This window comes from Brassica napus, chromosome A10, assembly GCF_020379485.1.
Source record: "Brassica napus cultivar Da-Ae chromosome A10, Da-Ae, whole genome shotgun sequence".
NCBI classification, from domain to species: Eukaryota; Viridiplantae; Streptophyta; class Magnoliopsida; order Brassicales; family Brassicaceae; genus Brassica; species Brassica napus.
In genome coordinates this window covers 3,334,947-3,360,658 of record NC_063443.1, presented here as the reverse complement: position 1 = coordinate 3,360,658, position 25,712 = coordinate 3,334,947, and the positions used below count along the sequence as shown (strand labels likewise).

General features: G+C 36.4%; 3 protein-coding genes and 1 pseudogene across 3 annotated transcripts; all 4 read left to right on the top strand.

Annotated features, from left to right (window-relative positions):
- The first annotated feature begins 4,770 nt into the window (after window positions 1-4,770).
- Window positions 4,771-6,668, top strand: LOC106395201 (small polypeptide DEVIL 9-like). The gene has a single exon (XM_048743526.1). It carries the CDS (start codon window positions 6,130-6,132, stop codon window positions 6,448-6,450), a length of 321 nt encoding a protein of 106 aa, XP_048599483.1. The 5' UTR covers window positions 4,771-6,129; the 3' UTR covers window positions 6,451-6,668.
- Window positions 6,669-8,311: 1,643 nt separating this feature from the next.
- LOC106394844 lies at window positions 8,312-11,400 on the top strand (annotated as a pseudogene).
- Window positions 11,401-13,499: 2,099 nt separating this feature from the next.
- On the top strand, window positions 13,500-14,535 carry LOC106395438. The gene has a single exon (XM_013835894.3). The coding sequence runs from the start codon at window positions 13,938-13,940 to the stop codon at window positions 14,301-14,303; it is 366 nt and encodes a 121-aa protein (XP_013691348.2). The 5' UTR covers window positions 13,500-13,937; the 3' UTR covers window positions 14,304-14,535.
- A 231-nt stretch (window positions 14,536-14,766) lies between these two features.
- LOC106391116 (tropinone reductase homolog At1g07440) lies at window positions 14,767-16,399 on the top strand. Its single transcript, XM_013831682.3, has 5 exons — window positions 14,767-15,023; window positions 15,139-15,346; window positions 15,431-15,647; window positions 15,860-15,966; window positions 16,055-16,399. The coding sequence occupies exons 1-5, from the start codon at window positions 14,944-14,946 to the stop codon at window positions 16,241-16,243; spliced, it is 801 nt and encodes a 266-aa protein (XP_013687136.2). The 5' UTR covers window positions 14,767-14,943; the 3' UTR covers window positions 16,244-16,399.
- Window positions 16,400-25,712: the final 9,313 nt, after the last annotated feature.

Below are 25,712 nucleotides of genomic sequence, written 5' to 3'. Positions count from 1 at the left end.
GGATTCGCGGAGCCGTGTTTGTATGATCTTGATTTGTGTTAAAACTTGTGTGGTTGTAGTGTATTTCTTAATTCACTTTTTGTTTGTTTTATGTCGGACTGGGCTCTGATTATCCTCTTTCTTTTGTATTGGACTTTATATATATGCCTTTTTCCTATCGATAGATGGAATGTTTGTGCAGTTATATGGCCTCAGTAACTCAACTAGTCAGAGTCTAGATATAGTTCTTGCCAATGTAATGCTCGGTGATAGCAATAAGTGGAACACTCCACCATCACATAAAAACTTATCAATAAATTCATCATACCGCATAAAAAGTTTCCAATATAAATATAAAGTATTCTCTCCGTTTTTAAATAGTGTCATTTTGATATTTTTTGTACGGATTAAAAAAATAACAGAAATATTTTTTTTGTTTCTAAATAAATGTCACTGACAATTTTTTACACAGATTAAAAATATATATAAATTATTATTAATTATATTTTTTAGATTAATATTATTCGAGATAAATAAAATTATTTATAAAATTAATGTAATTTTTAATTAATTATATTTATAAAATTAATACAGTTTTTAATTAATTGTCAACTGAAAGTAAGTATAATTTTCATTAAAACCGTAAAGTGACATTTTTTTAACAAAAAATTAAAATGATATTTATTATAAAAAAAAATATCACTTAAATATTAATTATTATAAGATCTCTTTTATCTTCTTTTCTTTTGTCTATTGACGATCTTTATATTACTATTTGTCATATTAGACTTTATATAGGTAATAGATTTAGAGTCTAATTATTTAAACATAAAAGGTAGACCAATAAATCTACAGATAATTGTAAGTTTACAGGAATATTTGACTAGTCGAATTATCCATGGTTTATTGTAAGCATAAGCAATAGTGCAATAGTTCACTTTGCTTAAGCTCCGTGTTGTATTATAAAACATAGATGAAAGCGGTAGAAGGTACGTACGCAGTGTTACTATTACTGTGGTTAGTTTGAATGGGTTGTTTTCGGGAAACCCAGGCTGTTTCGAAAACACAAGTGTAAAAAACATGTGGAATATTATTAGACCATAGCTGTCTGCTCTTGGTCCCGTTATCAAAACTTTTTATCGTAAGATTTACTTTTCTTCCCGTCCCTCTTTGCCCCTTTCTCTTCAAACACTCCTAAATAATATTCACAAAAAGTTAATGTTTTCGTTTTGAAAAACTCTTATAATTGTAGACCACTGATTCATCATATAATTCAAGAGACAAGACCCCGCCTAGAATTTAGACGTTTGTAGATAAATATGAAAATAATGTCTCTCGTTTTTAATATGTTCTAAAAATTTCTCTTAAAATTATTTAAATTCGTTGATCTTCAAGATTTATTTAGTGGCACCAATTTAGAAGTAGTTAGATTCAAGGCACGATGTTCAAGTAGTAATACTTGAATCGGTCGTCAAGAATATTTTATATTGGATCCTCGTCCTGTGGCACGTATATATAGCCGTAGATATGCTTCCGCAATGTTAGTTTGCATTTTCTTTTTTTGCATTTAGTGGAAGCTTACTCTAAAACCAACCCGATTTAGAAAGTAATCAGCTTTACAAATTTTCTTATGGTTCCCGTCCCTTTATGACAGTTTCATTTGCGTAAAATGTACTTTCAGTTAACCATCTCCAAATGGCTTACTCTATTTTTACTCTAAAATAAAATAATTCTATAATAGAGTTTAAGTTTACTCCAATGATATTCTATTTTAACGTAGAAAATAGAGTGATAAACAAAAAAAAAACAAGTTACTCTATATTTGGAGTAAACCTATTTTAGTGAGAAATAGAGTACCATTGGAACATTTTTACTCTAAACTCTATTTTAGAGTGAGAAATAGAGTGAGGTTGGAAATGACCTTAAACTATAACACATACATTTCTCCAAAAAAATCCACAACACATATATACGTATGTATGAATAGTATTCATTGTGCTCACTTGATTACATATCTACATTACTTACAGGTTATAATAACAACGTCTTTGTCCATATTGATTCATATTTATATGTGGAGCTCCAAAAGCAAAAAAAGATGATCACGAGTCCTTCCTCCTAGGACCAACGTAGCAAACCTAGTGTTAAGCAATCAAGGAACTAATCTAGAATTAAACAAGTAAAAAGTAAAAAGCTCATCCATATATTAAGGAGAAGAACTTGACCAACGATATATTTATAAAAGAAACAATTCCACCCAAAGTCACTTTTTGACTTTTTATAACACTATAAGACACTTATAGCTATTAGAGCAGTTTTTCACTTTTTTCCACGAGAAATCACATATGTGGAACATACAAATTCCAAAACTAACCTTTTTTTTTCAAATAGTATACCATAGTTCTATTATAACAAAATCTAAAACATTTCGTTAAGTGAAAAAATATAGTAAGTCCCACTCTCTCTTCTTCATCCAGATTTGCTTTTCAGATTTCTTTTCCAACATAATTCACTTCATATGATTATCTATGTTGTTCGATCTATTTTTTTAGATGTACCAAGATGCTAGTCTGATGATGGTGATGATGGTTAAATGGTGACATAGACGACGGTGGGAGAACATAGATGACGGCGGAGACGTTGGCAGTAGGTGACATCGACGACGACATAGATGACATAGCAAAATTGTTGATTTCTCAATTGTTTGAAGGTTTGTTAATGATGGTCATAGACTCGTGGGACAAAGGTTTGTTCAGTTCTCTAATTACATCCACCCATTTCCTCATCTGTACTCCCATCGTCAACACCATAACCGTCACAGCACCGCCGTAACCGACGCGAGCTCTCCTTCACCCCTTTCTCGATACTTATCCATGAATCATCATCTCCATATGGTGGAGAATTTGGACACTCCGACACCATGAATAAAAGCTTTGACGCTTTTGTAAGTTTTTTTTTCTTATGTTGAGGGATTGAGTGAAAACCTGCTTGAAAATATCATTTTAGTCATGACATTGATGTACACATGGATATTGTAAGCTGTGGATATTACAAACCGGTGTACATGTGGATACGTACACGTGGACATTAATGTTGTCCATACATATGTTGCAATATGCAAATACAAGAACAAGATTTAAAAAAGAAATATAAAATGTTGATAAAAACATTCCTAAAAACATTTACATAGTCATAGCACAAAATAGTAGCATAGACAAATTTCTGAAATAATGCAATCAATGCATTGTCTATAACAAGTTTTGTCTCTTTGATTTCACTAACCTAATAGAGAAGGAGGAAAATTAGTTGCTTAATCCTATTTAGAATGGAAAGGTTTGTAAAGCATATGTACGGTCAGTAGAACGGTTTGTGAAACATATGTACATTTGTTTAGTGTAATATGAGTGTTTAATTGTGGTTCTACATATTTTTGTAGTTTTGCTTTGTATCAGTTTGGCTTGTACGCTCATTTTCTATATATATATATATATATATATATATATATATATATATACAAAATAAAAGTAAAGAGAAGATGAAATCAGACATATTGATCAAGCTTCTAACTTCAGTACAATAGGATGATCAAGCCTTCTCGTTACAATGATTGCTCTAGACTTCTCATTAGGATGATCAAGCCTTCTCATTATGGTCAAAGATAATCATTTACTAGTTAACCAAAAGAAATCACATCATTCAGGTTATTAAACAAGATTTATATGTACAATAAGATTACTATCCATATGTACACTATTTATTTACTGTCAGAGTGTACACATTTATAACCTGAAACAAGTTTTTTTCTCTAATTGCACTAACCTAATAGAGAAAGAAGAATATTAGTTGCTTAAATCCTATTTAGAATGGAAAGGTTTATAAAGCATATGTACGGTCAGTGGGAGGGTTTGTGAAACATATGTACATTTGTTTAATGTACATGTGTTTAGTTGTGGTTGTACATATGTTTGTAGTTTTGATTTGTATCAGCTTGGATTGTACGCTCATTTTCTATATATATATACAAAATAAAAGTAAAGAGAAGAGGAAACCAGACATATTGATCAAGCTTCTAACTTCAGTGCATTAGGATGATCAAGCCTTCTTGTTACAATGATTGATCTAGCCTTTTCGTTAGGATGATCAAGTCTTCTCATTATAATCAAAGATAATCATATACTAGTTAACCAAAAGAAATCACATCGTTCATGTTATTAGACACAAGATTTATATGTACAGTAAGATTACTATCCATATGTACATTGTTTATTTTCTGTCAGGGTGTACACATTTATAATATTCACAAACTAAAGCGTCATGAAAAGTAAAACTGAAACAAAACAGTGTTCATCGACCGGTGCAAAGATCCCATTGCCTTCTCTTCTGCAAACACACCTATCTCGTTGCTCAAATCAGATTTCAGTGGCTTTGTAACTGCCAACAATCGGCTGAACCATCAAAGCTATCATCTCCTCTGTTTCTGAGATGAATCTCCACCATGTTAATGCAACAGATGAATCTGCCACTGAGATTCTTCTACTCCACCATCTCCAGCATCATATTCACATCCAACCTTCCTCTCAAGTTACCATGTATAACAAAACCATGATCAGATTTCAACAAAAGTGAAACATGAGTCATTATTAACTCATGTTTAGTTTTTCAATTTGAGTTTGACGAAAATTCTTTCAAATTTACAACAAAAAAGCTGTAGAAATTACAGATGAGAACCTCATCTAGCAAGATAACACCAGCCAGAAACTATAGATCTGTGTTGTTAACTTGTTGTTATCTCTTAGCAAAACCTCTTCCATAACTAAAGAATTTCTTCTTGTCTTGTGTCAATTGGTTCCATATTACTTTAGACAACACATCTGGGCAACATCAAACCTAAGACTCCATAAAACTCAATTTTTTGTATAGATTATTAAAGCCTCAAGCTTCTTGCCGGAAAAAAAAGTTCGACGTTTAGTTTGACATATCTGAAAAATTGAGAGAGAGAGAGAGAGATATTTTACCAATTTAAAATTCAACATATTTTAAAACCCACCAAAAAAATAACAAGTGAGGAAACGGAAAAAAAAAAGAAGCCAAAGTTCAGTTTGCTACAGTTGAGAGGTTATTGGTGTAATTAACCACCCGAAAGTACCTCGGTAGTTATAAGTGTCCTAGAGTGACAATAAAAACTTAAAAGTGACCTGCAATATTAATAACTCTTTATAAAATATGAAGGAAAGGAAAGCCATCCAGTTGTATTAACGACATCCTTAAATGTATAAAACCAGGATGCTTTATGTGCATACTCAACGATATATAGCGAAACCTTTATAAATTAATAATGTTGAGATTACACCAGAATTATAATTTTTTTATTAATTTATAAAGATATTAATTTATCGATATACTAATTGAACCAAAAATTCAATTTGAAACCATAAAATTATATTATTTTATGTAAATTTTTAGTATATATTAATTTATAAAATATTAATTTAAAAGGTTATACTGTACACAGTTACACACGTCTTATTTACGGAAAATGTTTCCTTTTTGCTAACGGAAAATGTTTCTTGTTAGCACGAATTAAACTATCCGACGTGGCTTTTATAGAAAACAATTTATGGCAAAGGTAAGACATTGTTTCCGTCATGAAAAGAAAAACTATGGCAAAGGCTAAAAAAAAAGACAAGAAATAGTATGAAAATACTGCGTCGTCAGAGAAAGAACTTTGTTTTATACAACTAAAATAATTTGAACCTTTATATTCCGGTATTAATATATGTTTATATTTTTGTATTACTATGGTTTCGTACAACCAAATTTGATTAAGCTAATTACTATGGCTTCGTACAACCAAATTTGCCGAAGCCGAGCGAATTAGTACAGTATTATTTAGAATCAAATAATTCAATATTCCAGTTCATTCTCTTGCCTTCATCATTTCCATTTTTTCCATTTATAGTTTTATTTAAACATCTCTCTTCTCTCTCACTCTCTCTAGATCACTACTTCTTCTCCCTTAAGCTCAATCACAACAAACTCACAATCAAATAAAATAAGATATATAAACACACAAAGAGACCGGCCTCCAACTGAGTCAGAAGCTTTATCTCTCTCCCCCTACATCCTTACTTTCTTCTTGAAACTACAGACATGGACGATAAGTGGAAGGTGTCGAAAAAGGATGCATCGTCGTCATCTTCTAGTTCCTCTAAATCCAAGTTCTCTAGAAGCTTCTCAACGAGTGCTTCATCCACAAAGGCTCCTGTATTTATACGGAGCTCGTCGACCAAATGCTCAGTGCCATCTTCTTCATCCTCCATCTCCAGAAGCTCATCGAAGAAAGAGAAAGGATCATCGTCATCTTCCATTACCCAAAAGTACAGTAGCTTGGCCAAAGAACAAAAAGGAAGGTTTTATATCATGAGAAGGTGTGTGGCTATGCTTGTCTGTTGGCATAAACATGATTCCTAGCTTAGATCTCATGCATTCTACACTCCTTTTGTTTGGTATTAGATCACTTTGATTCTGTACTCTAGGTTGTTGCTACAAGTTTCTATACTAAGTACATTGTAAGAAAGAGATTCTTTTGATAATTAATATATTATTGTTATTATTATTTTGATAATTAATATATTATTATTAATTTCATAACTTATGTATACAGATGTATAAATAATTTAAACTTCAAAGTGTGTATGTGTATGTCCCGTCTGTGATGAATAAAATTGAAAACATCGAACATTTTTTAGAAAAGTGAAAATATTATGCCACAATCTGGAGGGTCGATGTGTCGAGACGTACAATTATTTTGTTGGGATTAAATCGAATAGTCACTTTCAATGTCTGGAAAATAATTAAATACTAACCAATGATAATTTATTTGGTCAAAGATCTGAGGTTGGTTTTAGTCAACAGATCTGAGTGTGTATTTCACATATAGTTATTTGCTACTTAGATATATTTGGCTCCATATGGCATTTTGCAACGTTTATGCTCTTTTATAGCCGTGATTAGACTTCAACAATACCCTTTTTTCAAAACGATAATGGGTTCTTGTTTCTGACTAATGTCATGAATATGCAATTATCCTGATGTGGTAATGATGTGGTCAATAAAGTTGCATGATCCTATTGGGTTATAGATCTTTGACAATAGCCAGCACGATAAATTTTTTTAGATTTGTAACCTTTATTCCATTTCTTATTACATTTACTAGATGAATTAGTCCAGCAGAACCCATTAACAATAGAGAAGTCTCATCGAGAATAAGGAAGAGTATAAACTCATCAAAGAGCTATACAAATCTATTCAGTTTTAAAAAAAAAAATTCGTACTTAATTCTTATATATTCATGTTTTTCATCTTGTGGCAGTATTCGTTTCACACTTGTTTTGTCATTTTGATCAAACGACGATTCCCTCCTGCCAAAAACTAAATTTTCTATATATGAAGATGTACAGAAACTTATCTTTATATATGAAGCCATATTATTTAAAGATTAAAAGATAGAACAATTACTATACTGTGTATGAGAATGTACGTACTTGGACACTATTTCGCCTTACTGACATGAATAAAACTAATCTTCCCTCTTTAGAGCGGGAAAAAATAATTCGAGATACTGAAGAATCCAATGGAAAAATATGAACCACTCGATCTTTGTCTCTTTTTGACTCTGACGATAATGTCATCATGATCATAAGAACTTTGGATTTAATCAAAAATAAAATGATCACGTTATGGATTGCTTCAAAAACATTTTTCAATTATTGCAAAAAGAAAAAAAAAACTCAAAATAATCGTACGGAGAAATTCTTGGGGTGAAAAATGGCGAAAAGAAATTAAAGAAAGAAAGAAACTCAGACTTCTCAGGTGAAAAAAAAAACAAACACAAAAGTACAAAGGGAGAGAAAGTGAACAGTGTCAGAAACATTAACAAACTTTATTAAGAACAAACGAGTTTGGGACATGGAGTTTAGAGAGACGTTGGATTTGTCAGAGTGAAAATCTGACGGAGGAGGAGATAGCAGCTTCTTCTGATTTTGAAACTGCGAGAACCAAGTTGTTAAGTAGGAATCAGAACATTTGTGGCGACTGTTCGTTTTGATCGAGAGATACCTATAGAGCGTTGGGCTAGTTTTTCTTCCAGACGTCGAAACAATAGGGCTCGTTTTTTAGCAAATGCAAGAAACATTCATTTATATCATTTATGAATATATATATATATATATATATAGCTGAAGCTAATTAACTTAACTAAAAGGTACTAAGGATAAAACCTAAACGTCACATGATAAAGTAACTAAGAAGTACTAGCTGGAGCTAGTTTTGTTAAATTTGTTTTGTTTGGTTTAGTCTGGAATCTATAACAATAATTCAGAACAGCATGAACAGATTTATATTACACGATTAAGACCATATATATACATGATACACAACTACAGACCACTAGACCAGACAAACACAATGTCATGGTGACGACTATAGGAGTAGCAAACTGAGAAAGTCACGTGTGTAAACAAGTGTAGTGTATAGACTGTATAGTGGTACATTAATATAAGTTCAAATCTTTTTTTTTTTTTGAAACTAAGTTCAAATCATTTTGTTCCATGCGAATATGGATTATACAATACTACCGTTCTCCTTGACCCGAGGAAAAATTACAAGTGATTCATTAATGAGTTTATAATAATTTTATTACATGCGAATAATGATTAGAGCTGGAAAAATCACACCATTTTCAGAATTTATATAATCAAATCAAACAATATTTTAATTTAGTTTAATTGAAAGCTTACATAAATATTTTTGTATTTTTTGCACGCTTATGTTCGGATCTTTAACCCCAACATAACCGAACCGTTTGGTTTGGTTTGGTTTGGTCTAAGTGGGCTTGGGTTCGACATGTTCGATTCTGTTGAAAATTTCCGAAATAATTTTTTTTTGTTTGAAAAAAAAAAGTTTGGAAAAAAGTCGATGGCGTAGATGATGACACGTGTCCAATTTGCGATGTGAATCTGATCCAAACCTATTTATATTCTATTCTTCTCTTTTCTACCAGGCTCGGTCTTACTCCTCCGCGAAACCGTAGGTGGTAAATTATTATTATTATTATTTTTGTTGCATATAGGTGGTTTGATGGCTACGACAACAAGCGGTGTGTATATCCATGTTATCGAAGACGTTGTCAGCAAAGTCCGTGAGGAGTTCATTAACAACGGAGGCCCTGGTGAGAGTGTTCTCTCCGAGCTTCAAGGAGTAAGTTTTCTGTATTCATTCAAGGAGTTCATTCGCTGTAGCTAGGGTTCATCTCTTTCAGTTGGTATTGTGTCTTTTTTTTTTTTTTGTTAATTCCAAGTAGATATGGGAGACGAAGATGATGCAAGCTGGAGTCTTGTCTGGACCAATCGACAGGTCATTGGTTCAGAGGCCAACACCTGGAGGAGGTCCACTTACACATGATCTGAATGTTCCTTATGAAGGTACAGAGGAGTACGAGACTCCTACAGCTGAAATGCTCTTCCCTCCCGTGAGTATACTTTCACTACTATTGACATCTTTTCCACTTTGAGATGTTGCTCTTGGTGTTGTGAAAGCCTTATTGTCTTGATTTTGTTTTTGAGTAGACACCGTTGCAGACTCCCCTTCCTGGTACTGCTGATAACTCCTCCCTGTATAATATCCCCACTGGCTCAAGTGATTATAATACTCCTGGAACTGAGAATGGAAGCAACGCTGATGTTAAAGCAAGACCCAAACTTATATGGTGAATTCTATTTTTTTTTTTTACTAAACAGCTAATTTAAGTGTTTTCAAAGACTGAGAGTATGCTCTTTATTGCAGCAACCGCCTTCTCCATGGACAAATTAAATCCAAGGCTTGATGTCAACGTTGGTAAGTTCTAGTGTTACCCAGAACTTAATTTCTCAGTGGAAAGACACACTTCTCAGTTTGTTCTTTTGGGATATATAAATGTCTGCCTTAACTGCCAGCTTATGAGCCTGAGAGAGGAAACTCTAATCCGCAGTTTACTCAGGTACTTCTACTTAACAGCTAAATCAGGAATTGTGAATTTGGCTTCTTCTTTTTTTGCGTTCAAATTCTCTTTGCAATGCTTATGTGATTGATCTGATTAGTGTTGTTTTCAAGTACTTACGTCGCTTTACTTATCAGGACTTATTTGTGCCACCCTCTGGAAAACGGAAGCGTGATGATTCTTCCGCACAATATCAAAATGGTGGATATATACCACAACAGGATGGTGCACGCGATGCTATGCCTAAGGTTCGTGTGTAGAACATCACATTTGCATTTGCATTGTAATATAGTTAGCATGAGAAACCAGATTGTCCCCTCTCATTTAAGAAGTTTATGGATCTTTGCAATCTCAGTGATTCATCTGATTTAAAGCACGGATTTTCAGGCAAACCTTGACGGTAATGCGTTCTGCATAACCTTTGTTAGTGATAGAAAGGTTCCACGAGATTTCACGTGCTCATCTTCAAACATTCCTCAAGTTGATGGACCAATGCCTGACGCTTACGATGAGATGTTGTCCACACCAAATGTAAGAATGCTTCTTAGATAACACACCACTGAAGAAAAGAAGGAGGATCTTCTCATTTTTTAACTTCATGTGGCATTTTTCAGATATACAGCTATCAAGGACCCGCTGAAGACTTTAACGATGCCAGAACTCCTGCTCCAAACGGTAAGAGAAGCCAAACTAAAAAACATATTTTCTACAGAGTAAGCAAATAAATATGTTTTTGTGAAATCTCTCTTTGTTAGAGATCCAAACGAGCACTCCTGTTGCTGTACAAAACGATATCATTGAAGATGATGATGATGACGAGTTGGATGACTTAGAAAGTGGTGAGGATATGAACACTCAACATCTGGTCTTGGCTCAATTTGACAAGGTAAATGATTCTCCTGTTTATGTAGCCTTTTTAGGTGTCTGCACTTGACTCTAATCACGGCTAGACTTGTTCGGTGTTGTATGTAAATTAGGTGACTCGCACAAAGAGCAGGTGGAAGTGCAATCTAAAAAACGGGATCATGCATATAAACGATAAGGACATTCTCTTCAACAAAGTAAAATATGTGTCCCCCCACATTTAAGCTTATAGAGATATATTCTGGTAACAATAAATAGATACTAACAGTTTGGTGTCTCCACTTTTTCAGGCGTTAGGCGAGTTCGACTTCTGAGTTTTGATCATGACAATAGTAATACTTCTAGAAAAGTCGGTGTTACGTTTGATTCAGACCAATGTCTCTACTCTGGTTGGATTTTTGTATAAAATAACAGATTTTTCTTGTTGAAGGGTGTATCAATTATAACTTCCTAAAATTGTCTGTCTTTCACAACCGTGAAAACAAGTGTGTTTCTCAATGCTCAAACTGAGGTGATGATTATTTACTAGTTTTTGGTTTTTAGTTTTTGGTTTTTAGATTTTGGCTTTTAGTTTTTGGTTTTTGATGTTGCAGTAAATTTTAGTTTTTTGAAAAACATGAATTGTTGTTTTAGATTTTGGTTTTTAGTTTTTGGTTTTTAGTTTTTAAATTAATAAAATGAATTTTATATTAAAAGTAAAATGTTTATTCTTAAAAATAAAATACTTATTCTGAAAAACCAAAAAAAAAATACAATCATTAAAACATACATAATATTAGTTAATAAAATTATTTTGAATAAAGAATGTAAATACTAAAAAAAGATGCAGAAATTTGATTTGGAATGTTTTTTTTTTTCCTCTGAGATTTTTATTAAAGGACAAAGCCCATCAAGAGAACAAAGCATACATAAGGTCTAAACAACGGGCCACATTTACAAAAACCTCCATGGGCCAACAGCCAAATAAAGGAAACCGTAGAGGAAGGTAAGCGTCGGTGGCCACCACGTGTCCAATCGACACACGATTCGAAGACACGCGTCAAGCCGGAAACCACCACCTCCTCCGGAAAGGTTACGTCGGAGCTCCGCCATGAACAAAGATAGATCGGTGAAGACCATCCAAACAAAGAAGTCTTCATAGAAGGCAAACGCAACCGGATCGTCTTTTCAGAAAAAATCGTCTTCAATCAATTCAAAGAACTCCAACCATCGGAGGCTGAAATCGAGAGTCAGTGGAGAAGTGAGGGACTTGAATCGACGATCAAAATTAGCCGGCAAAAACGACGCTACTCAACCGCCGAATCCCGGAGACAAAGTCGGCGAAGCAGGTGCTATGGAAGCCACCACTTCTCAGAATCTAAAGCCGGACGACCATCGGAAGAACAGATGCGACGCCGGAAGCAGGGGCCGGTCGGGAACACCGAAACCGGAAAGCCAAAAAAGATATTGGACTCTCTACTCCTCCGAACAAACTCCAATCCTTCTGAAATATATATATTTTTTTTATAAGAAGGCTGGAGGTTTCGAGAGAACAAACCTCTTGATTTGGAATGTTATCATTTGAAATAGTAAAAGAAATAACAAAAACTAATTTTCCTAAATAAAACCAAAAGTTATCAACAATATATATATTATTTTTGTAATGACTAACTTCAAATAGTTAAATTTATTTTATTGATAAGTTATATTTTATAGGAGTTATTTTGTTTACATCATTTTATTATTAGATAAAAATAACATTCAAATATCATAATAGTTTTAATACAATAAAGCTTTGTTATGATTAGCATAGATGAAAATTACTATATTAAATAAAAATGTGACCATCAGTTTATTATTCGACAAAAATAACATTCAAATATCATAATAGTTTTAGTACAATAAAGCTTTGTTATGATTAGCATATATGTAATTTACTATATTAAATAAAAATGTGACCATTAGTTTATTATTCGATAAAAATATTATAATATGGTTATAGTTTTAGTAAAACTAAGCTGTGTTATAGTAAAGCTTAGATGTAAATTTCCTTGCATATATGTGCTAATGGATTATTATTAGCAATAAGAATACCTTAGTTAAAGTGTTTTACGTATTATCATTATTATTGTATCATAATGCCTTACGTGTATTTATGTTTGCAATAATAAATAAATGGAAGAAAAAATTCAGCTAACAAAAACTAGAAAAACTAGTTTTTGATTTTTGCTTAGAAATTGACAGTTATCTTAAAAACTAGTTTCTTTAGATTTTAGGAAAACCATTTTTCAAAAAATTTGATTGAATGAAAAATAGATTTTGGAAAAACAAAAACCAGAAATTATTCTAAAAGCTAGAAACAATTAACCTCTGAATCAAATCCAGATCGAAATTTCTTTAATAGAATTGTTTGTGTTTGTATTCCATATGTTTCAATACAGATGATGTCTTGGACCAGTTTTGTTGTTTCACAAAATAAAATGTTTCACAAATCAAGATAATTTTTAACTTTATTAAAAACTTTATAACCAATTATATTTTTGCTTATAATTAAATAATTAATTTTAAATGATACTTTAATGATATTTTTGATAAAAAGTAGTTTTTAATATTTGTGCATTGAGGCAAAAGATGTACAATATGAAACAGGAGTATTACGACTGGACTATAAACGTTATCAACTAACTAAGAGATGAGCCGCCGGTTGTACTGACGGAAACCAACATCAGAGGCTAACATTTTTGGGCCATTGTCCAAAAACTAAAAGATGACAAAAGGCACAAGTAACAGAGACCAAACAGAGTGGAGAAAAAAAAAAAAAAACAGAGTGGAGAAAGTAAAACCGAAAGAAAAGAAAAAGGAGGCAACTTTTTAGTTATAGACCGTTTCAAAATAACAGCATCTTTCTATTTTTCCTTCACATGTTCCACCACCATAACCAAAGCCCCTCCTTTTGCGCTATTCATCCACAAAACTGAAAACCTCTCTCCCTTTTTATTCTTCTTCATCTCTTCACATCACTTTCCTTACCTATCCTCCTATCTCTTTATTTTGCTCAAATCTTGATTCTGAAAACGTAATGGAGAACAGTGTGAACATGTTTAGGCAGAGCGAATCCCCGAGATCACCGCCCACTAGGCTGCAGAGGCAAGCACCCATGGCTCTGAATCTTGACAATGTTCCAGTGAATCCCGTTTTGCAGCAGTCTTGTGATGCAGTTGCAACCTCGGCTATCCCTCTGCTTTCACCTCTCTACGTGTCTCCAGACCAGCACTCTTCTTCTCTCCCTAGACAAGGGGATGATTTTACTGAAAAGAATGGTTCTCAACCGTCAATGGACCACAAGGAAGGCTGGCAACATTCAGCTGAGGCTGACCATAGCAACCAAATGGCTCTTGTAAATATGTTTCAAACCAAGTTCGCGCTTGTAAATCATTCACAATGATCTTAGCGTGTAGGATGGCCTTGATGTTTCAGATGCTGTAATAAAAAAATAGCTTAGATATATTATAAGCAAGATCCAGCTTCTGGCAATGGTAATTTTCCAATGTGCAAAAAGCAGTAAATTTATAAAGATTCAACGACTGTGTGTGTGTGTGCATGGGCGAATCTTAGGAAACTATTGTAGTAGGTGCATAACTTCAAAAATATAAATAAAGTGACAAATTAAGATCAAACATGAGACATCAATGGGTGCACATAGATGAGTCTTTATGAATTTACATACTAAATTTTAAAATTTTGATAATACTATGGATGCACGTTACCCCCTTTGTTGTTGCCCTCCCTTGGCCCCTGTGTGTGTGAGAGGAAATATCTCAAGTTCGACATCAGCCTTTTATTTGTTATCCCCTTTTAGACTTTAGTGGTTGTAAAGATGTTGGCCATTGATTCGTTGGTACGGAACCATTTTTTTTTTGTCGTGGACGATTTGGATCCTCTATATCTAAGATATTCATTATGGACCAAGCCCATCATCGTACCCTTTTATCTCCAATAATTCATGATCGATGAAGTATTATTAGCTCCACGTATTCTCTTGACAACATTCACTACAATCTGAGGTCTTTAGAGGTAGGAGAGCAATGGCTGGAGCAGAGCAACTCCAACGATGGAGCCTTCGAGCCAAGACGGCACTTGTAACCGGTGGAACCAAAGGCATTGGGTTCGTATATAATTTCACCTCAGCTCCAAATCTTTTTTTTTTGGTCAAACAGCTCCAAATCTTTTCATGTTTATTAAAATCACTATGGACTATAATATAATCAATTTATCTCTAGGCATGCTGTGGTAGAGGAACTTGCAAGATTTGGAGCCATAATCCATACTTGTGGCAGAGATGAATCTCAGCTTAACGAGTGTATAAGCCATTGGCAAAAGAAAGGGTTTCATGTCACTGGTTCAGTTTGTGACGTCACTTCTAGAACAGACAGAGAGAAGCTTATGGAGACGGTTTCCTCTATGTTTGGCGGGAAGCTTGATATCCTTGTAAGATTGAATCGTCTATGTATATAGTATCGCAAAACCATAATGATTTATCTTATAAGGCTTATATATAATCTTGGTTGTTAGATAAACAATGTGGGAGCCATTCGGTCAAAGCCAACAGTGGAGCATACAGCAGATGATTTCTCGTTTCATATTTCGACCAACTTAGAATCTGCTTTTCATTTGAGCCAGCTTTCACATCCTCTCCTTAAGGCTTCAGGATGTGGTAGCATTGTGTTCATGTCCTCTGTTGCTGGAGTTGTTTCGCTTAGCATCAGCTCCATCTACTGTGCAACTAAAGGTAAGTATATATATACCAACCACTGAATACTGAAACCCTTAGTAGAGGTTCAATAGGTTATTTTGAAATATTGAGGGACTTAATGCGTAATTAAAATTTATAATATACTGCTTAATATGGGTCAGTATTTTGTAATATTATGTTTGGTTTACTAGCATTTTTTTATTTAATGAAGGAAATTTACAAATATTAAAATGTGTGTGTATACATAGGGGCTATGAATCAGCTAGCACGGAACTTGGCATGTGAGTGGGCTAGTGATGGCATTAGGGCTAATGCTGTGGCTCCTGCTGTCATTGCAACTCCTCTGGCTAAAGCTGTGAGAGACACTATGCTACATATTACCTCCAAGAATCATCTTTCTTTCTTGCTTTTGCTGATCTCTTGACTTTGATGATAATTATCAGGTATACGATGATGACTTCAAGAAGGCTGTAACGTCTAGAAAGCCGTTGGGGCGTTTCGGGGAGCCTGAAGAGGTTGCTTCGCTCGTGGCTTTTCTATGTATGCCTGCAGCTTCTTATATAACTGGTCAGACCATTTGTGTCGATGGAGGTCTCTCTGTCAATGGCTTCTCGTATCAGCCACATGATTAAAATCCAATGCCCAATATAAATTTAAACTTCAACTTTTTAATATTAAGTTTCAGTGTCTAGAGACAGATTTTGTATGTTCTGATGTTCACTGTGTTTTTCGTTATCATCTGGGGCTAAGCACCCATATCTAACTCTATATAAGAGACTTCAAACTTCCAGAACGAAACTCTTCCGATCTGGTACATAATAAACCTACAGATATATATTCAGACCCGAAAAACTGATATAAAATACTTATCCAAACAGAAATACCTTATGTGTCGTTCTAAAGGCGTAATGTAATGTATATCCAAAAGAGTAAACAATTCTCGACCTTCCAACACTACTAGTTGTGACGATGTAATAAATGTAAATTAGTTATTTGTTGTTTTCTTAACTTTTCTACTTTATTTCGAATTTTAATAGTTTTAGCTGAAAAGTTGAACGTATTTAAAATTAAACGAGCAGAAATATACGAAGCTATATGACCACGTAATTAAGAACAATAACATGTATGTAGCGTAGGCACTGGTCGAGGTGCATGCCACCATGCACACTGAACTTTAGATATTTTCTGTAAAATAATACCAACTTTATAAAATCATATAATAATGATACAGGATCATGATAACTCATACGCTATATTCCAAATTTACAGAAACTGAATGATTTTTGTCACTTATCAATGATTCTAGGAGCTTCAGTGTTGGGAGTCAATTCAATTACAGTAGTTTTGGTTGGGTCGGTGGGTTCAGGAACAAGGCCCCATTCCATCATCCTTCATATTTGTTATCGAATGAGTTTTGAAATTTTACTAATACTCACAATTATTTCATTTTATTTTCTGATGGAACTATTCAGTTCTGTATTAAGTTATTAACTTTTCCTCGCCTCGTTTTTAACATAATATTGGAAGAAAGAAAAAAACTAGTAGGTGGTACATTAATGATTGCTTTGAATGGGGTACGGATGATATGAGCTTCTGGTCTGCAAGAAGAATAACTTGCCAGAATACCGTTGAACCACCAAAACCCTAATTTAATGACTGATTCTAAATTTAAATTATTGCAGCATAACCATTTTTATTGTTTTTAATTGTAAGACTAATCAGGCTCTTAATGGTAATGTGGGGAACAACCGCAGGATAAGTGGCAGTTCAAATAATACAACAATATATATACATGTAAATTTTTTTGTTACTATTGACGGTTGATAACCATTTGAAACCTCAGTCATAGTCATAGACAAGCAATGTTTGGAAAAAGCTGCATGGATTACTGGCTGTATATATTTTTGTAATTTAATTAAATAACTTTGTTTTTCAAAATGCAATAGATGTTTTTTTGGCTGTGGTGGTTCGCGGTGGTTCCGTCGATGATTTATCTTTCCGGTTAATAAATATCGACTCTGGTATACGGCGGTTTCTCTGACGCTGTGTAGTCGGTATAGACTCTGGTGGTTTTGCGCTCTCTTTGGTGAAACTATTCAGCAGTGGTATCCGGTGGTGGAGCCTTGGCGGTGTCGTTGGCTCTCTACCGAGTCTCTCTCGGACCTAATCATCGCCGGTTGTCATATGTTTCAACCGTCGATTGATCTTCTCGTTGGGCTGTTAGTTGGAGCCCGTTCGTATGATTTATCATAATTGGAGTTTATTGGTAGGAAGCGAAGATTATGGAGCTGGTTAATGAAATCGGTTGGATGAGCTCTCGATTTAAATCGATTGACGCTCTCCAAAACTATGGCGTGTGCGTTGCAGCTGTCTGAATCCCCAAAACCTCTGATACAGTCGTTGGAGGTGTTTCTTCGGTGGTAGGGATCAAGTTTCCCGGTAGAGTCTGGTGATCTTCTAAGTCGATGAAGACGGTGGAAGTTTGTGGTCCCGGTGTCATTCCGGTGTGGTACGGTGGATTCTGGTAATCGTCGGTTTAGTGTTTCGGCATTGTTTCTCAAAAGCGGTGATGAGGTGGAAGCTATCGTGACCGTGGTCTCCTTAGGATGAGATATTAACACATGTTTTCACCTCCACTAATCTTTTGACGCGTGTTGTGGTCGAGCGTCTTATCTTTTTGTTGCTTTGTTGGGCTGGTTGCTTTAGTGGCTCTTTTTGTTTGGTTTGGGCTTTGTGTATGGTTTTTTTTTTTCGGGTTTTGTCTCTTTGGACCTTGAGCTCTTAATAAAATTTAGATGGAAAAAAAAAGATGTTTTTTCGGCTGCGAATCTGAGACGTGCAAACTACAACCGCACATATCTCTTTTTGAGTTCGGTGACCAAGTAACAAGATTCGGTAATAAACGATGACATTAATAACTTTTACCAAAATAAATAAGAAATTGCGTTATTCATTTTATAAGCAAGCACCAGTTACCATTTTACAACTGAGACCAGTTGATTCTTTGTCATGGTTGACTTAAAGAGTGATGAGAGTGAGAGGCAACTTGACCTAACTTCAATCTAAATTTGTTTCGATAGTAAATACGATTGAATTTACGATTGAAACACGCGTACGGTGGTGAAAAGGGAGTCTTTAGATTCTCTCTTGAAAGAAGGGACCACTCGCCGGAATAGAACCAAAGCGGAAACGTATAGGTAAATGGTTGGGCCACTGCTTCACCCAAGATCCTTTACTCTCTTCTGCCTTTAAAACGGTTAAAAAAAACTCCTAACTCCAAGACACTTACGTGTCCTCTGTACGGTTTTCTCTTTCTAACTTTCAACTTCATAGTGACTTGTGAGATTATCATGAATGTAGTTGATAGATTTTAGCTATCTAGAACTCTTGTAACAACGTAAACACTCTCGATTATCAATATGAAAAGGTAAGTATAGCTTGAGTGTGAATCGATCTAAGCTCTCATAACGAACTCAGAAGCGATTCACCAGTCTCATGGCGACTGAGGTGTAAAGACTCATAGCGTCAATTACAAACAACATCAAGCATAACTCTCTAAACAAACTCTATCTTCTTTATATAGCTCGCTTCTCTCCCTCCTGAGCTAACCGCAAACCCTCTCTTTCAACTAGAAGTTCCGCTTCCTCCTTCACTTAAACCCTTCTCCACGTCATCCTCCTCTGCTATCTCCTTTCCCTTCCTTCTCCGATAGTAAGCTACTTTATACCTATCAATACTCCCCCCAACAAAACCAAGCTTGCCCTCAAGCTTGTAACTTGGAAACTGCTCCACAAACTGCAAATAAGACATCCAAGAATTCTCCTCTGCTGGTTTACCCTGCCAAGTCACCAACAATTCCAGTCTCCCGCTTGAATCATAACGCTTGTCAATCACATCCGACGGAAGCCAATCATCTTGGGACCCTCCCAAACACACACGAGGTAGCTCCAACACCTGTTCCTGCGGACTCAAAGCAATCTTCAATTGAGAAACGTGAAAGACCGGGTGAATACGAGAATGACTAGGCAAGAGTAACTTGTAGGCTGCATTTCCAATACGTTCCACCACTCTATATGGCCCGTAGAACTTCGCTGCCAGTTTCTGACAAAAACGTTGCACTACTGATTGCTGACGATACGGGCGCAATTTCAGATAAACCATATCCCCCACTGCAAACTGCACATCTCTCCTATGCTTATCTGCTTGATCTTTCATCAACTGCTGCGCTCTAGCCAATGTCTGCTTCAAAGCTTGGAGCATCTCATCCCGTTCCAACATTTCTTGTTCCAACTCAAAGTTGCGAGTAGAGCCTTTCTCAAACGGCAATAACGAAGGTGGTTCACGACCGTACACCACTTTAAAAGGTGTCATCTGAAGTGAGCTATGGAATGTTGTATTATACCAAAGCTCAGACCAAGATAAGTATTTGGACCACGTCCTCGGATGTTCTGAAGCAAAACATCGTAGATATGTTTCCAAGCAGCGGTTGAGAACTTCAGATTGACCATCGGTTTGAGGATGGAAAGCAGTGCTATACTGTAACTTCGTCCCTGCCAACCTGAAGATCTCAGTCCAGAATGCACTTAAGAATATACGGTCACGGTCAGAAGTGATGCTTCGGGGAAATCCATGTAGACGCACAATATCCTTCGCAAATGCTTTTGCCACATCTGCTGCTGAAAAAGGATGGTGCAGAGGAATAAAATGAGCATACTTACTTAACCGATCAATGACCACCAATATCACATTGACCCCCGCTGAAGTAGGTAGTCCTTCTATAAAATCCATGTTGATGTCTTCCCAAATTTTCTGCGGAATCGGTAGTGGCTGAAGGAGACCAGCTGGTGAAAGCGTTGAGTGTTTATGGGTCTGACAGATACCACAATTCGCTACATACTCCTGCACTCTTCGATACATCTGAGACCAGTAGAAAGAACGTTGAATTCGCTTGACTGTTTTCAAAACCCCTGAGTGTCCACCTGCTTTGCTATCATGACACTCCGAAAGAATGAGTGGAATAAACCGTGAAGTGGCTGCGATAACCAAACGATGTTTGGACCAAAGCCTCCCCTCGATCACCTGTAACTTTCCCGACTTAACTGACCCCTCCTTAATCTTCTTGATCCTCAGCTGAATATACTCATCGTCGCTTGACTCCCTATCCAGCTCCTGCCACTGTATGACAGACGGTACTGTAACCGCCAGCAGCAACGATGACACAGACATACACCTAGATAATCCATCAGCCGCTTTATTCTCGCAACCGGGTTTGTAAAATATGTCAAAATCAAAGCCCAGTAAACGTGTTAACCACTTTTGATATTCTAAATTGACCTCCTTCTGCTCGAGAAGATATTTGAGACTGCGATGGTCTGTATGAACTTCAAACTTACGCCCAATCAAGTAGTGTTTCCACTTTCTGACCGCCATGACTATAGCCATGAGTTCTCTTTCGTACGCTGGTTTGAGTTGTTCTCTATCAGTTAACGCATGACTGAAAAACGCTATCGGTCGTTTGTCTTGCATAAGTACAGCTCCAACTCCCACCCCTGAAGCATCGGACTCCAGCACAAACGTCTTCGTAAAGTCTGGTAACGCCAGCACTGGTGCTGATACCATGGCCTGTTTAAGCTTATCAAACGCCATCTGCGTCTCATTGTTCCAACCAAACTGATCCCGTTTCAGTAAAGAAGTGAGCGGACGAGCCAAAACGCCATAGTATCGAACAAAGTTTCTATAATACCCTGTAAGACCCAAGAACCCTCGAAGATGCTTGGTCGTGGTAGGTATAGGCCACTGTCGCATAGCTTCAGTCTTTGACTTGTCTGTTGCGACCCCTTCGGCAGAAATAATGTGCCCCAAGTACTCCACTTGAGGAACTGCAAAAGTACACTTTTTATGATTCGCAAATAACTTCTGTTCCCGCAAGACCTGTAACACCAACTTCAACTGCTCCAAGTGATCCGCGAGATTCTTGCTGAATATCAATATATCATCAAAGAAGACTAATACGAAATTTCGCAAGAATGGTTTGAAGACCATATTCATCAGAGATTGAAATGTTGCCGGTGCGTTAGTCAAACCAAAGGGCATGACTAAGAACTCGTAATGTCCCTCCAATGTGCGAAAAGCAGTCTTTTTGATATCTTCTTCTGTCATTCTGATTTGATGATAACCCGATCGAAGATCCAGCTTTGTAAACACGGACGCACCATGAAGCTCATCCAGAAGCTGATCAATGACCGGGATAGGATATTTATCCGGAATGGTGGCTCTGTTCAATGCCCTGTAGTCGATACAAAAACGGTAAGACCCGTCTTTTTTCTTCACTAACAGTACCGGACTAGAGAAAGGGCTGTTGCTTGGTCTGATTATACCGGAAGCTAACATCTCGGCCACCATTTGTTCCATCACAATCTTACTGGCGTGCGGATACCTATACGGACGCACTGAGACTGCAGTAACTCCAGGAGATAACAATATCGAGTGTTCTTTACCCCGTAGTGGAGGTAATCCCGAAGGTACTGCAAAAACATCTGAGAACTGCTCCAATAATGCCGCTAACTCAGAGTTTGTCTCACAAGTAGGTGATGGAGATATATCTGGTTTCATGGATGTGACGCTCGAGGTTGCCATCAACACTACCTCTTCTTGACGACAACCAAGATATATTGGAGTGAGTGACTTAAAGGAGAGTTTATCACAGTGCAGGGACTCATCGCCATACAATGTGACTCGCTGTCCTTTATAAACAAATGACCATACTTGTTGCTTCCAATCAACCTCGCATAAGCCAAGTGTTTCCAGCCACTGAACTCCAAGGATCACATCCACGTTTCCCAGTTCTAAAGAGATGAAGTCTGACGTGAAGTCGGTTTGGTTGAGTTTGAAAGTTACAGCCTTGATCAACCCAAGAGCTTTGACTGCAACTCCATTTCCCAACAGCACGTCTAGGCCGCTATCAGCACAAATTTTCAAGTGCAGCCTGTTCACAATTTTAGGAGAAATAAAATTGTGCGAAGCTCCGCTATCGAGCATGACTATCACCTCTTTGTTGTTAATACAACCCCGCAGCTTCGTCGTTCTTGGTGAATCCAATCCTAAGAAAGAACTGAACGACAGAGTGCGTAATTCCTGAACCACAGGTGTAAAGTATTCATCTTCCTCTGTGTCTTTGAACTGATCAACCACCTCTAACTGTAATCCGTTTATCACTGTCAACACCCGTAAAGCTTTATTAGGACACTCCTGTTTATGCGCTGGCGTCCACGGAGCTTTGCAACGGAAACAGATCTTATCTTTACGCATCTTATCCAATTCAGCATCTGAGAATTGCTGTCTTGGTCGAATGTTAGTTCGAGCTGGTTGATTTTCTTTGTTTATCGCTGCGTCATTGCCTCGTTGAAACCCCACAGTGTTAGAACTCTTTCCTCCAGTGTAAGAGCGGTGATTATGAACTTTAGAGTCCTCTTTCGTCGCTCCGCTCATCACTTTACAGAAGGTACTCGTTTCCATTCTCAATACTACTGCAATGAACTGAGACAGTCCCTGTGGATCTTTCATCTTGATCACTTCTTTCATCTCCTGACTGAGACCATTGTAAAATATCCTTTCCAAAAACTTATCTTCCAACCCCGTGACCTGAGAAGAAAGTTCCTCAAACTCAGAAACGTAGTCTGCAACTGAACCTGTCTGTCGCAGAGAAAACAATCTTGTTTCTGGTTCATCATCAATGGCTTCTGCAAATCGGTAAATGAGTTGTTGCTTAAAGTCCATCCAGTCTCTGAAACCCCCTCTTTTCAAGACCCAAGCAAACCATTTCTTGACCTTGCCTTCCACACAAAGAGCTATCATATCCAACCGTTCTGAATCTCGAAACCTCCCCACCGTGAAGAAATGTTCAACATCCACTATCCAATCATGTGCATTAGTACCTTCAAACTTAGGCATTTCTAATTTCTTCAACATGTGTTCACGATTTGCAAGATTCAATTGACCAGATCGATAACCTAGCTGAGATTCATCCCGATTATGTTCCCAGTTACGAGCCGGTACCTGAGTTTCGCGATTCGAAGTTTCCGGTCGATATCGACTATCTTCCGGAGATTCCGCGGCGCTCATCGGACGTTTCCCGATCGCTTTCATGATATCCTGGAAATGCTCCTCCAACAGCTGGAATCGCTGCTTATTCTCCACCGCCTGGTTCATCAACAGATTGTAACCACCCCGCAAAAACACCACTTCCTCCTGAATCGTCGTCTCCGGTTCGTCTGCTTCCATCTGTCGTCGCGAACTCGTCGGCGAAGCACACGGAGATCGCATCGCGTTGACTCGAAACGGCTCACCGCACCAATGATAGATTTTAGCTATCTAGAACTCTTGTAACAACGTAAACACTCTCGATTATCAATATGAAAAGGTAAGTATAGCTTGAGTGTGAATCGATCTAAGCTCTCATAACGAACTCAGAAGCGATTCACCAGTCTCATGGCGACTGAGGTGTAAAGACTCATAGCGTCAATTACAAACAACATCAAGCATAACTCTCTAAACAAACTCTATCTTCTTTATATAGCTCGCTTCTCTCCCTCCTGAGCTAACCGCAAACCCTCTCTTTCAACTAGAAGTTCCGCTTCCTCCTTCACTTAAACCCTTCTCCACGTCATCCTCCTCTGCTATCTCCTTTCCCTTCCTTCTCCGATAGTAAGCTACTTTATACCTATCAGTAGTTACAACTTTACAGCGTGAAATCTAATTTGGTCTCGTGCGTATAATCAAATCCACTTAATGGAGACAGATTTGAAGTTACATCCAGTATGATATAGTATAATTATTACAAAAATGCTGAACACAAGATTTTCTGCAGTGCCGAGAATCTTTGCTTGTCTAATTCTAACTGACTTTTATAGTATACCAACCGAATTCAAATCTGAAATTTGCAGCAAATCAATTTATTAATTAACCCCACTCATCATATTAATTAGGTAAACGATCTTATTTTCTTATGCAAGTGATTTGCTATGAGATTACAAAATTTGTCTCAATATGTAAAGAGTTTCGCGAATGTGTTAAAACAAATAGCATGATATTTTTTTATCTATGTGTCGTGAAATTTTATCCCAGTAACATACATACGCATATGTTTTTGCTATTTAGAAATTTTATATTACCTATCAGACCATAGTCAAAGAGCATTTAATACGACTGGTATGCATGCAAAAGCATTTGTTATGACTAAACGGTTACGACGTCGCACAGTGTGGTTTTCGGGTTTGTTATCAGCTACGTTCGAAGTGGACAGTGCAATATGAGAGCTCGTTCTCTAGACGACAGCGATAGTACTGTCTGAAAAGCTCGCAAAACCAGCCTACAACGATAGTTGCGTAAACTTGTTCATTTGTGATAATGCTAGTTACTGGGATTAGAGTTTGAAGATGTGTATCATTAATTATTTCAGCGAGCCTTCGATGCATTTTGATATCCAAGAATGTGTGACCCTTGTCTTTTATTTAGAGCATAGTTTGATGGAGTAAAAATTTTCTTTAATAAAATATTCACTTAGGTTGATATTAATATCATTATTTTCGTAAAACATATAGTATACCTCTCAGATGAGAGCTAACGTGTCTCATTTAACTTTTTTTTTTGTCACTGTGTCTCATTTAACCTAATTTTAATTAGTTCTCAGTATATAGATTATTTAACTGAAAGGTCACAAAACTAACAATTCCGGATGCATTTTAATTAGTTAGGCTTGAAAAAGATGACCTAATTTAGCTCAAATCAAGGTTAACTACAACGAGATTTAACGTAATGGAACTCTTTTAAATCAAAGTAGTATTTTATTGATCAGATCTTTCATCTTTAGGGAGACAGAGAGACAATTCGGACAAGCAGAAGAAAAAAAAAAAGGTCTTCCAGAGAGAAAGAGTGGACCACAATCGTGGCGCGAAAGGAACTTCCTTCTTTCGCTCTGTTCAATTCTCATTGGCCCACGTTTATCTCATACCTGATAGTGATGCTTACGTGGTGTATTTTAAGCAGCGTAGTGATCAGATCAACGGTGAAGATTAATCTATTTAGGCACAAGACCGATACGTC

Excerpts from the sequence above, each read along its gene's own strand:
- LOC106395201 (XM_048743526.1), top strand. The coding sequence starts at position 6,130 with ATGGACGATAAGTGGAAGGTGTCGAAAAAGGATGCATCGTCGTCATCT.
- LOC106395438 (XM_013835894.3), top strand. The coding sequence starts at position 13,938 with ATGGAGAACAGTGTGAACATGTTTAGGCAGAGCGAATCCCCGAGATCA.
- LOC106391116 (XM_013831682.3), top strand. The coding sequence starts at position 14,944 with ATGGCTGGAGCAGAGCAACTCCAACGATGGAGCCTTCGAGCCAAGACG. Across the intron at positions 15,024-15,138 it reads GGTGGAACCAAAGGCATTGG|GCATGCTGTGGTAGAGGAAC; the intron begins GTTCGTATATAA and ends ATTTATCTCTAG. Across the intron at positions 15,648-15,859 it reads CATCTACTGTGCAACTAAAG|GGGCTATGAATCAGCTAGCA; the intron begins GTAAGTATATAT and ends GTGTATACATAG.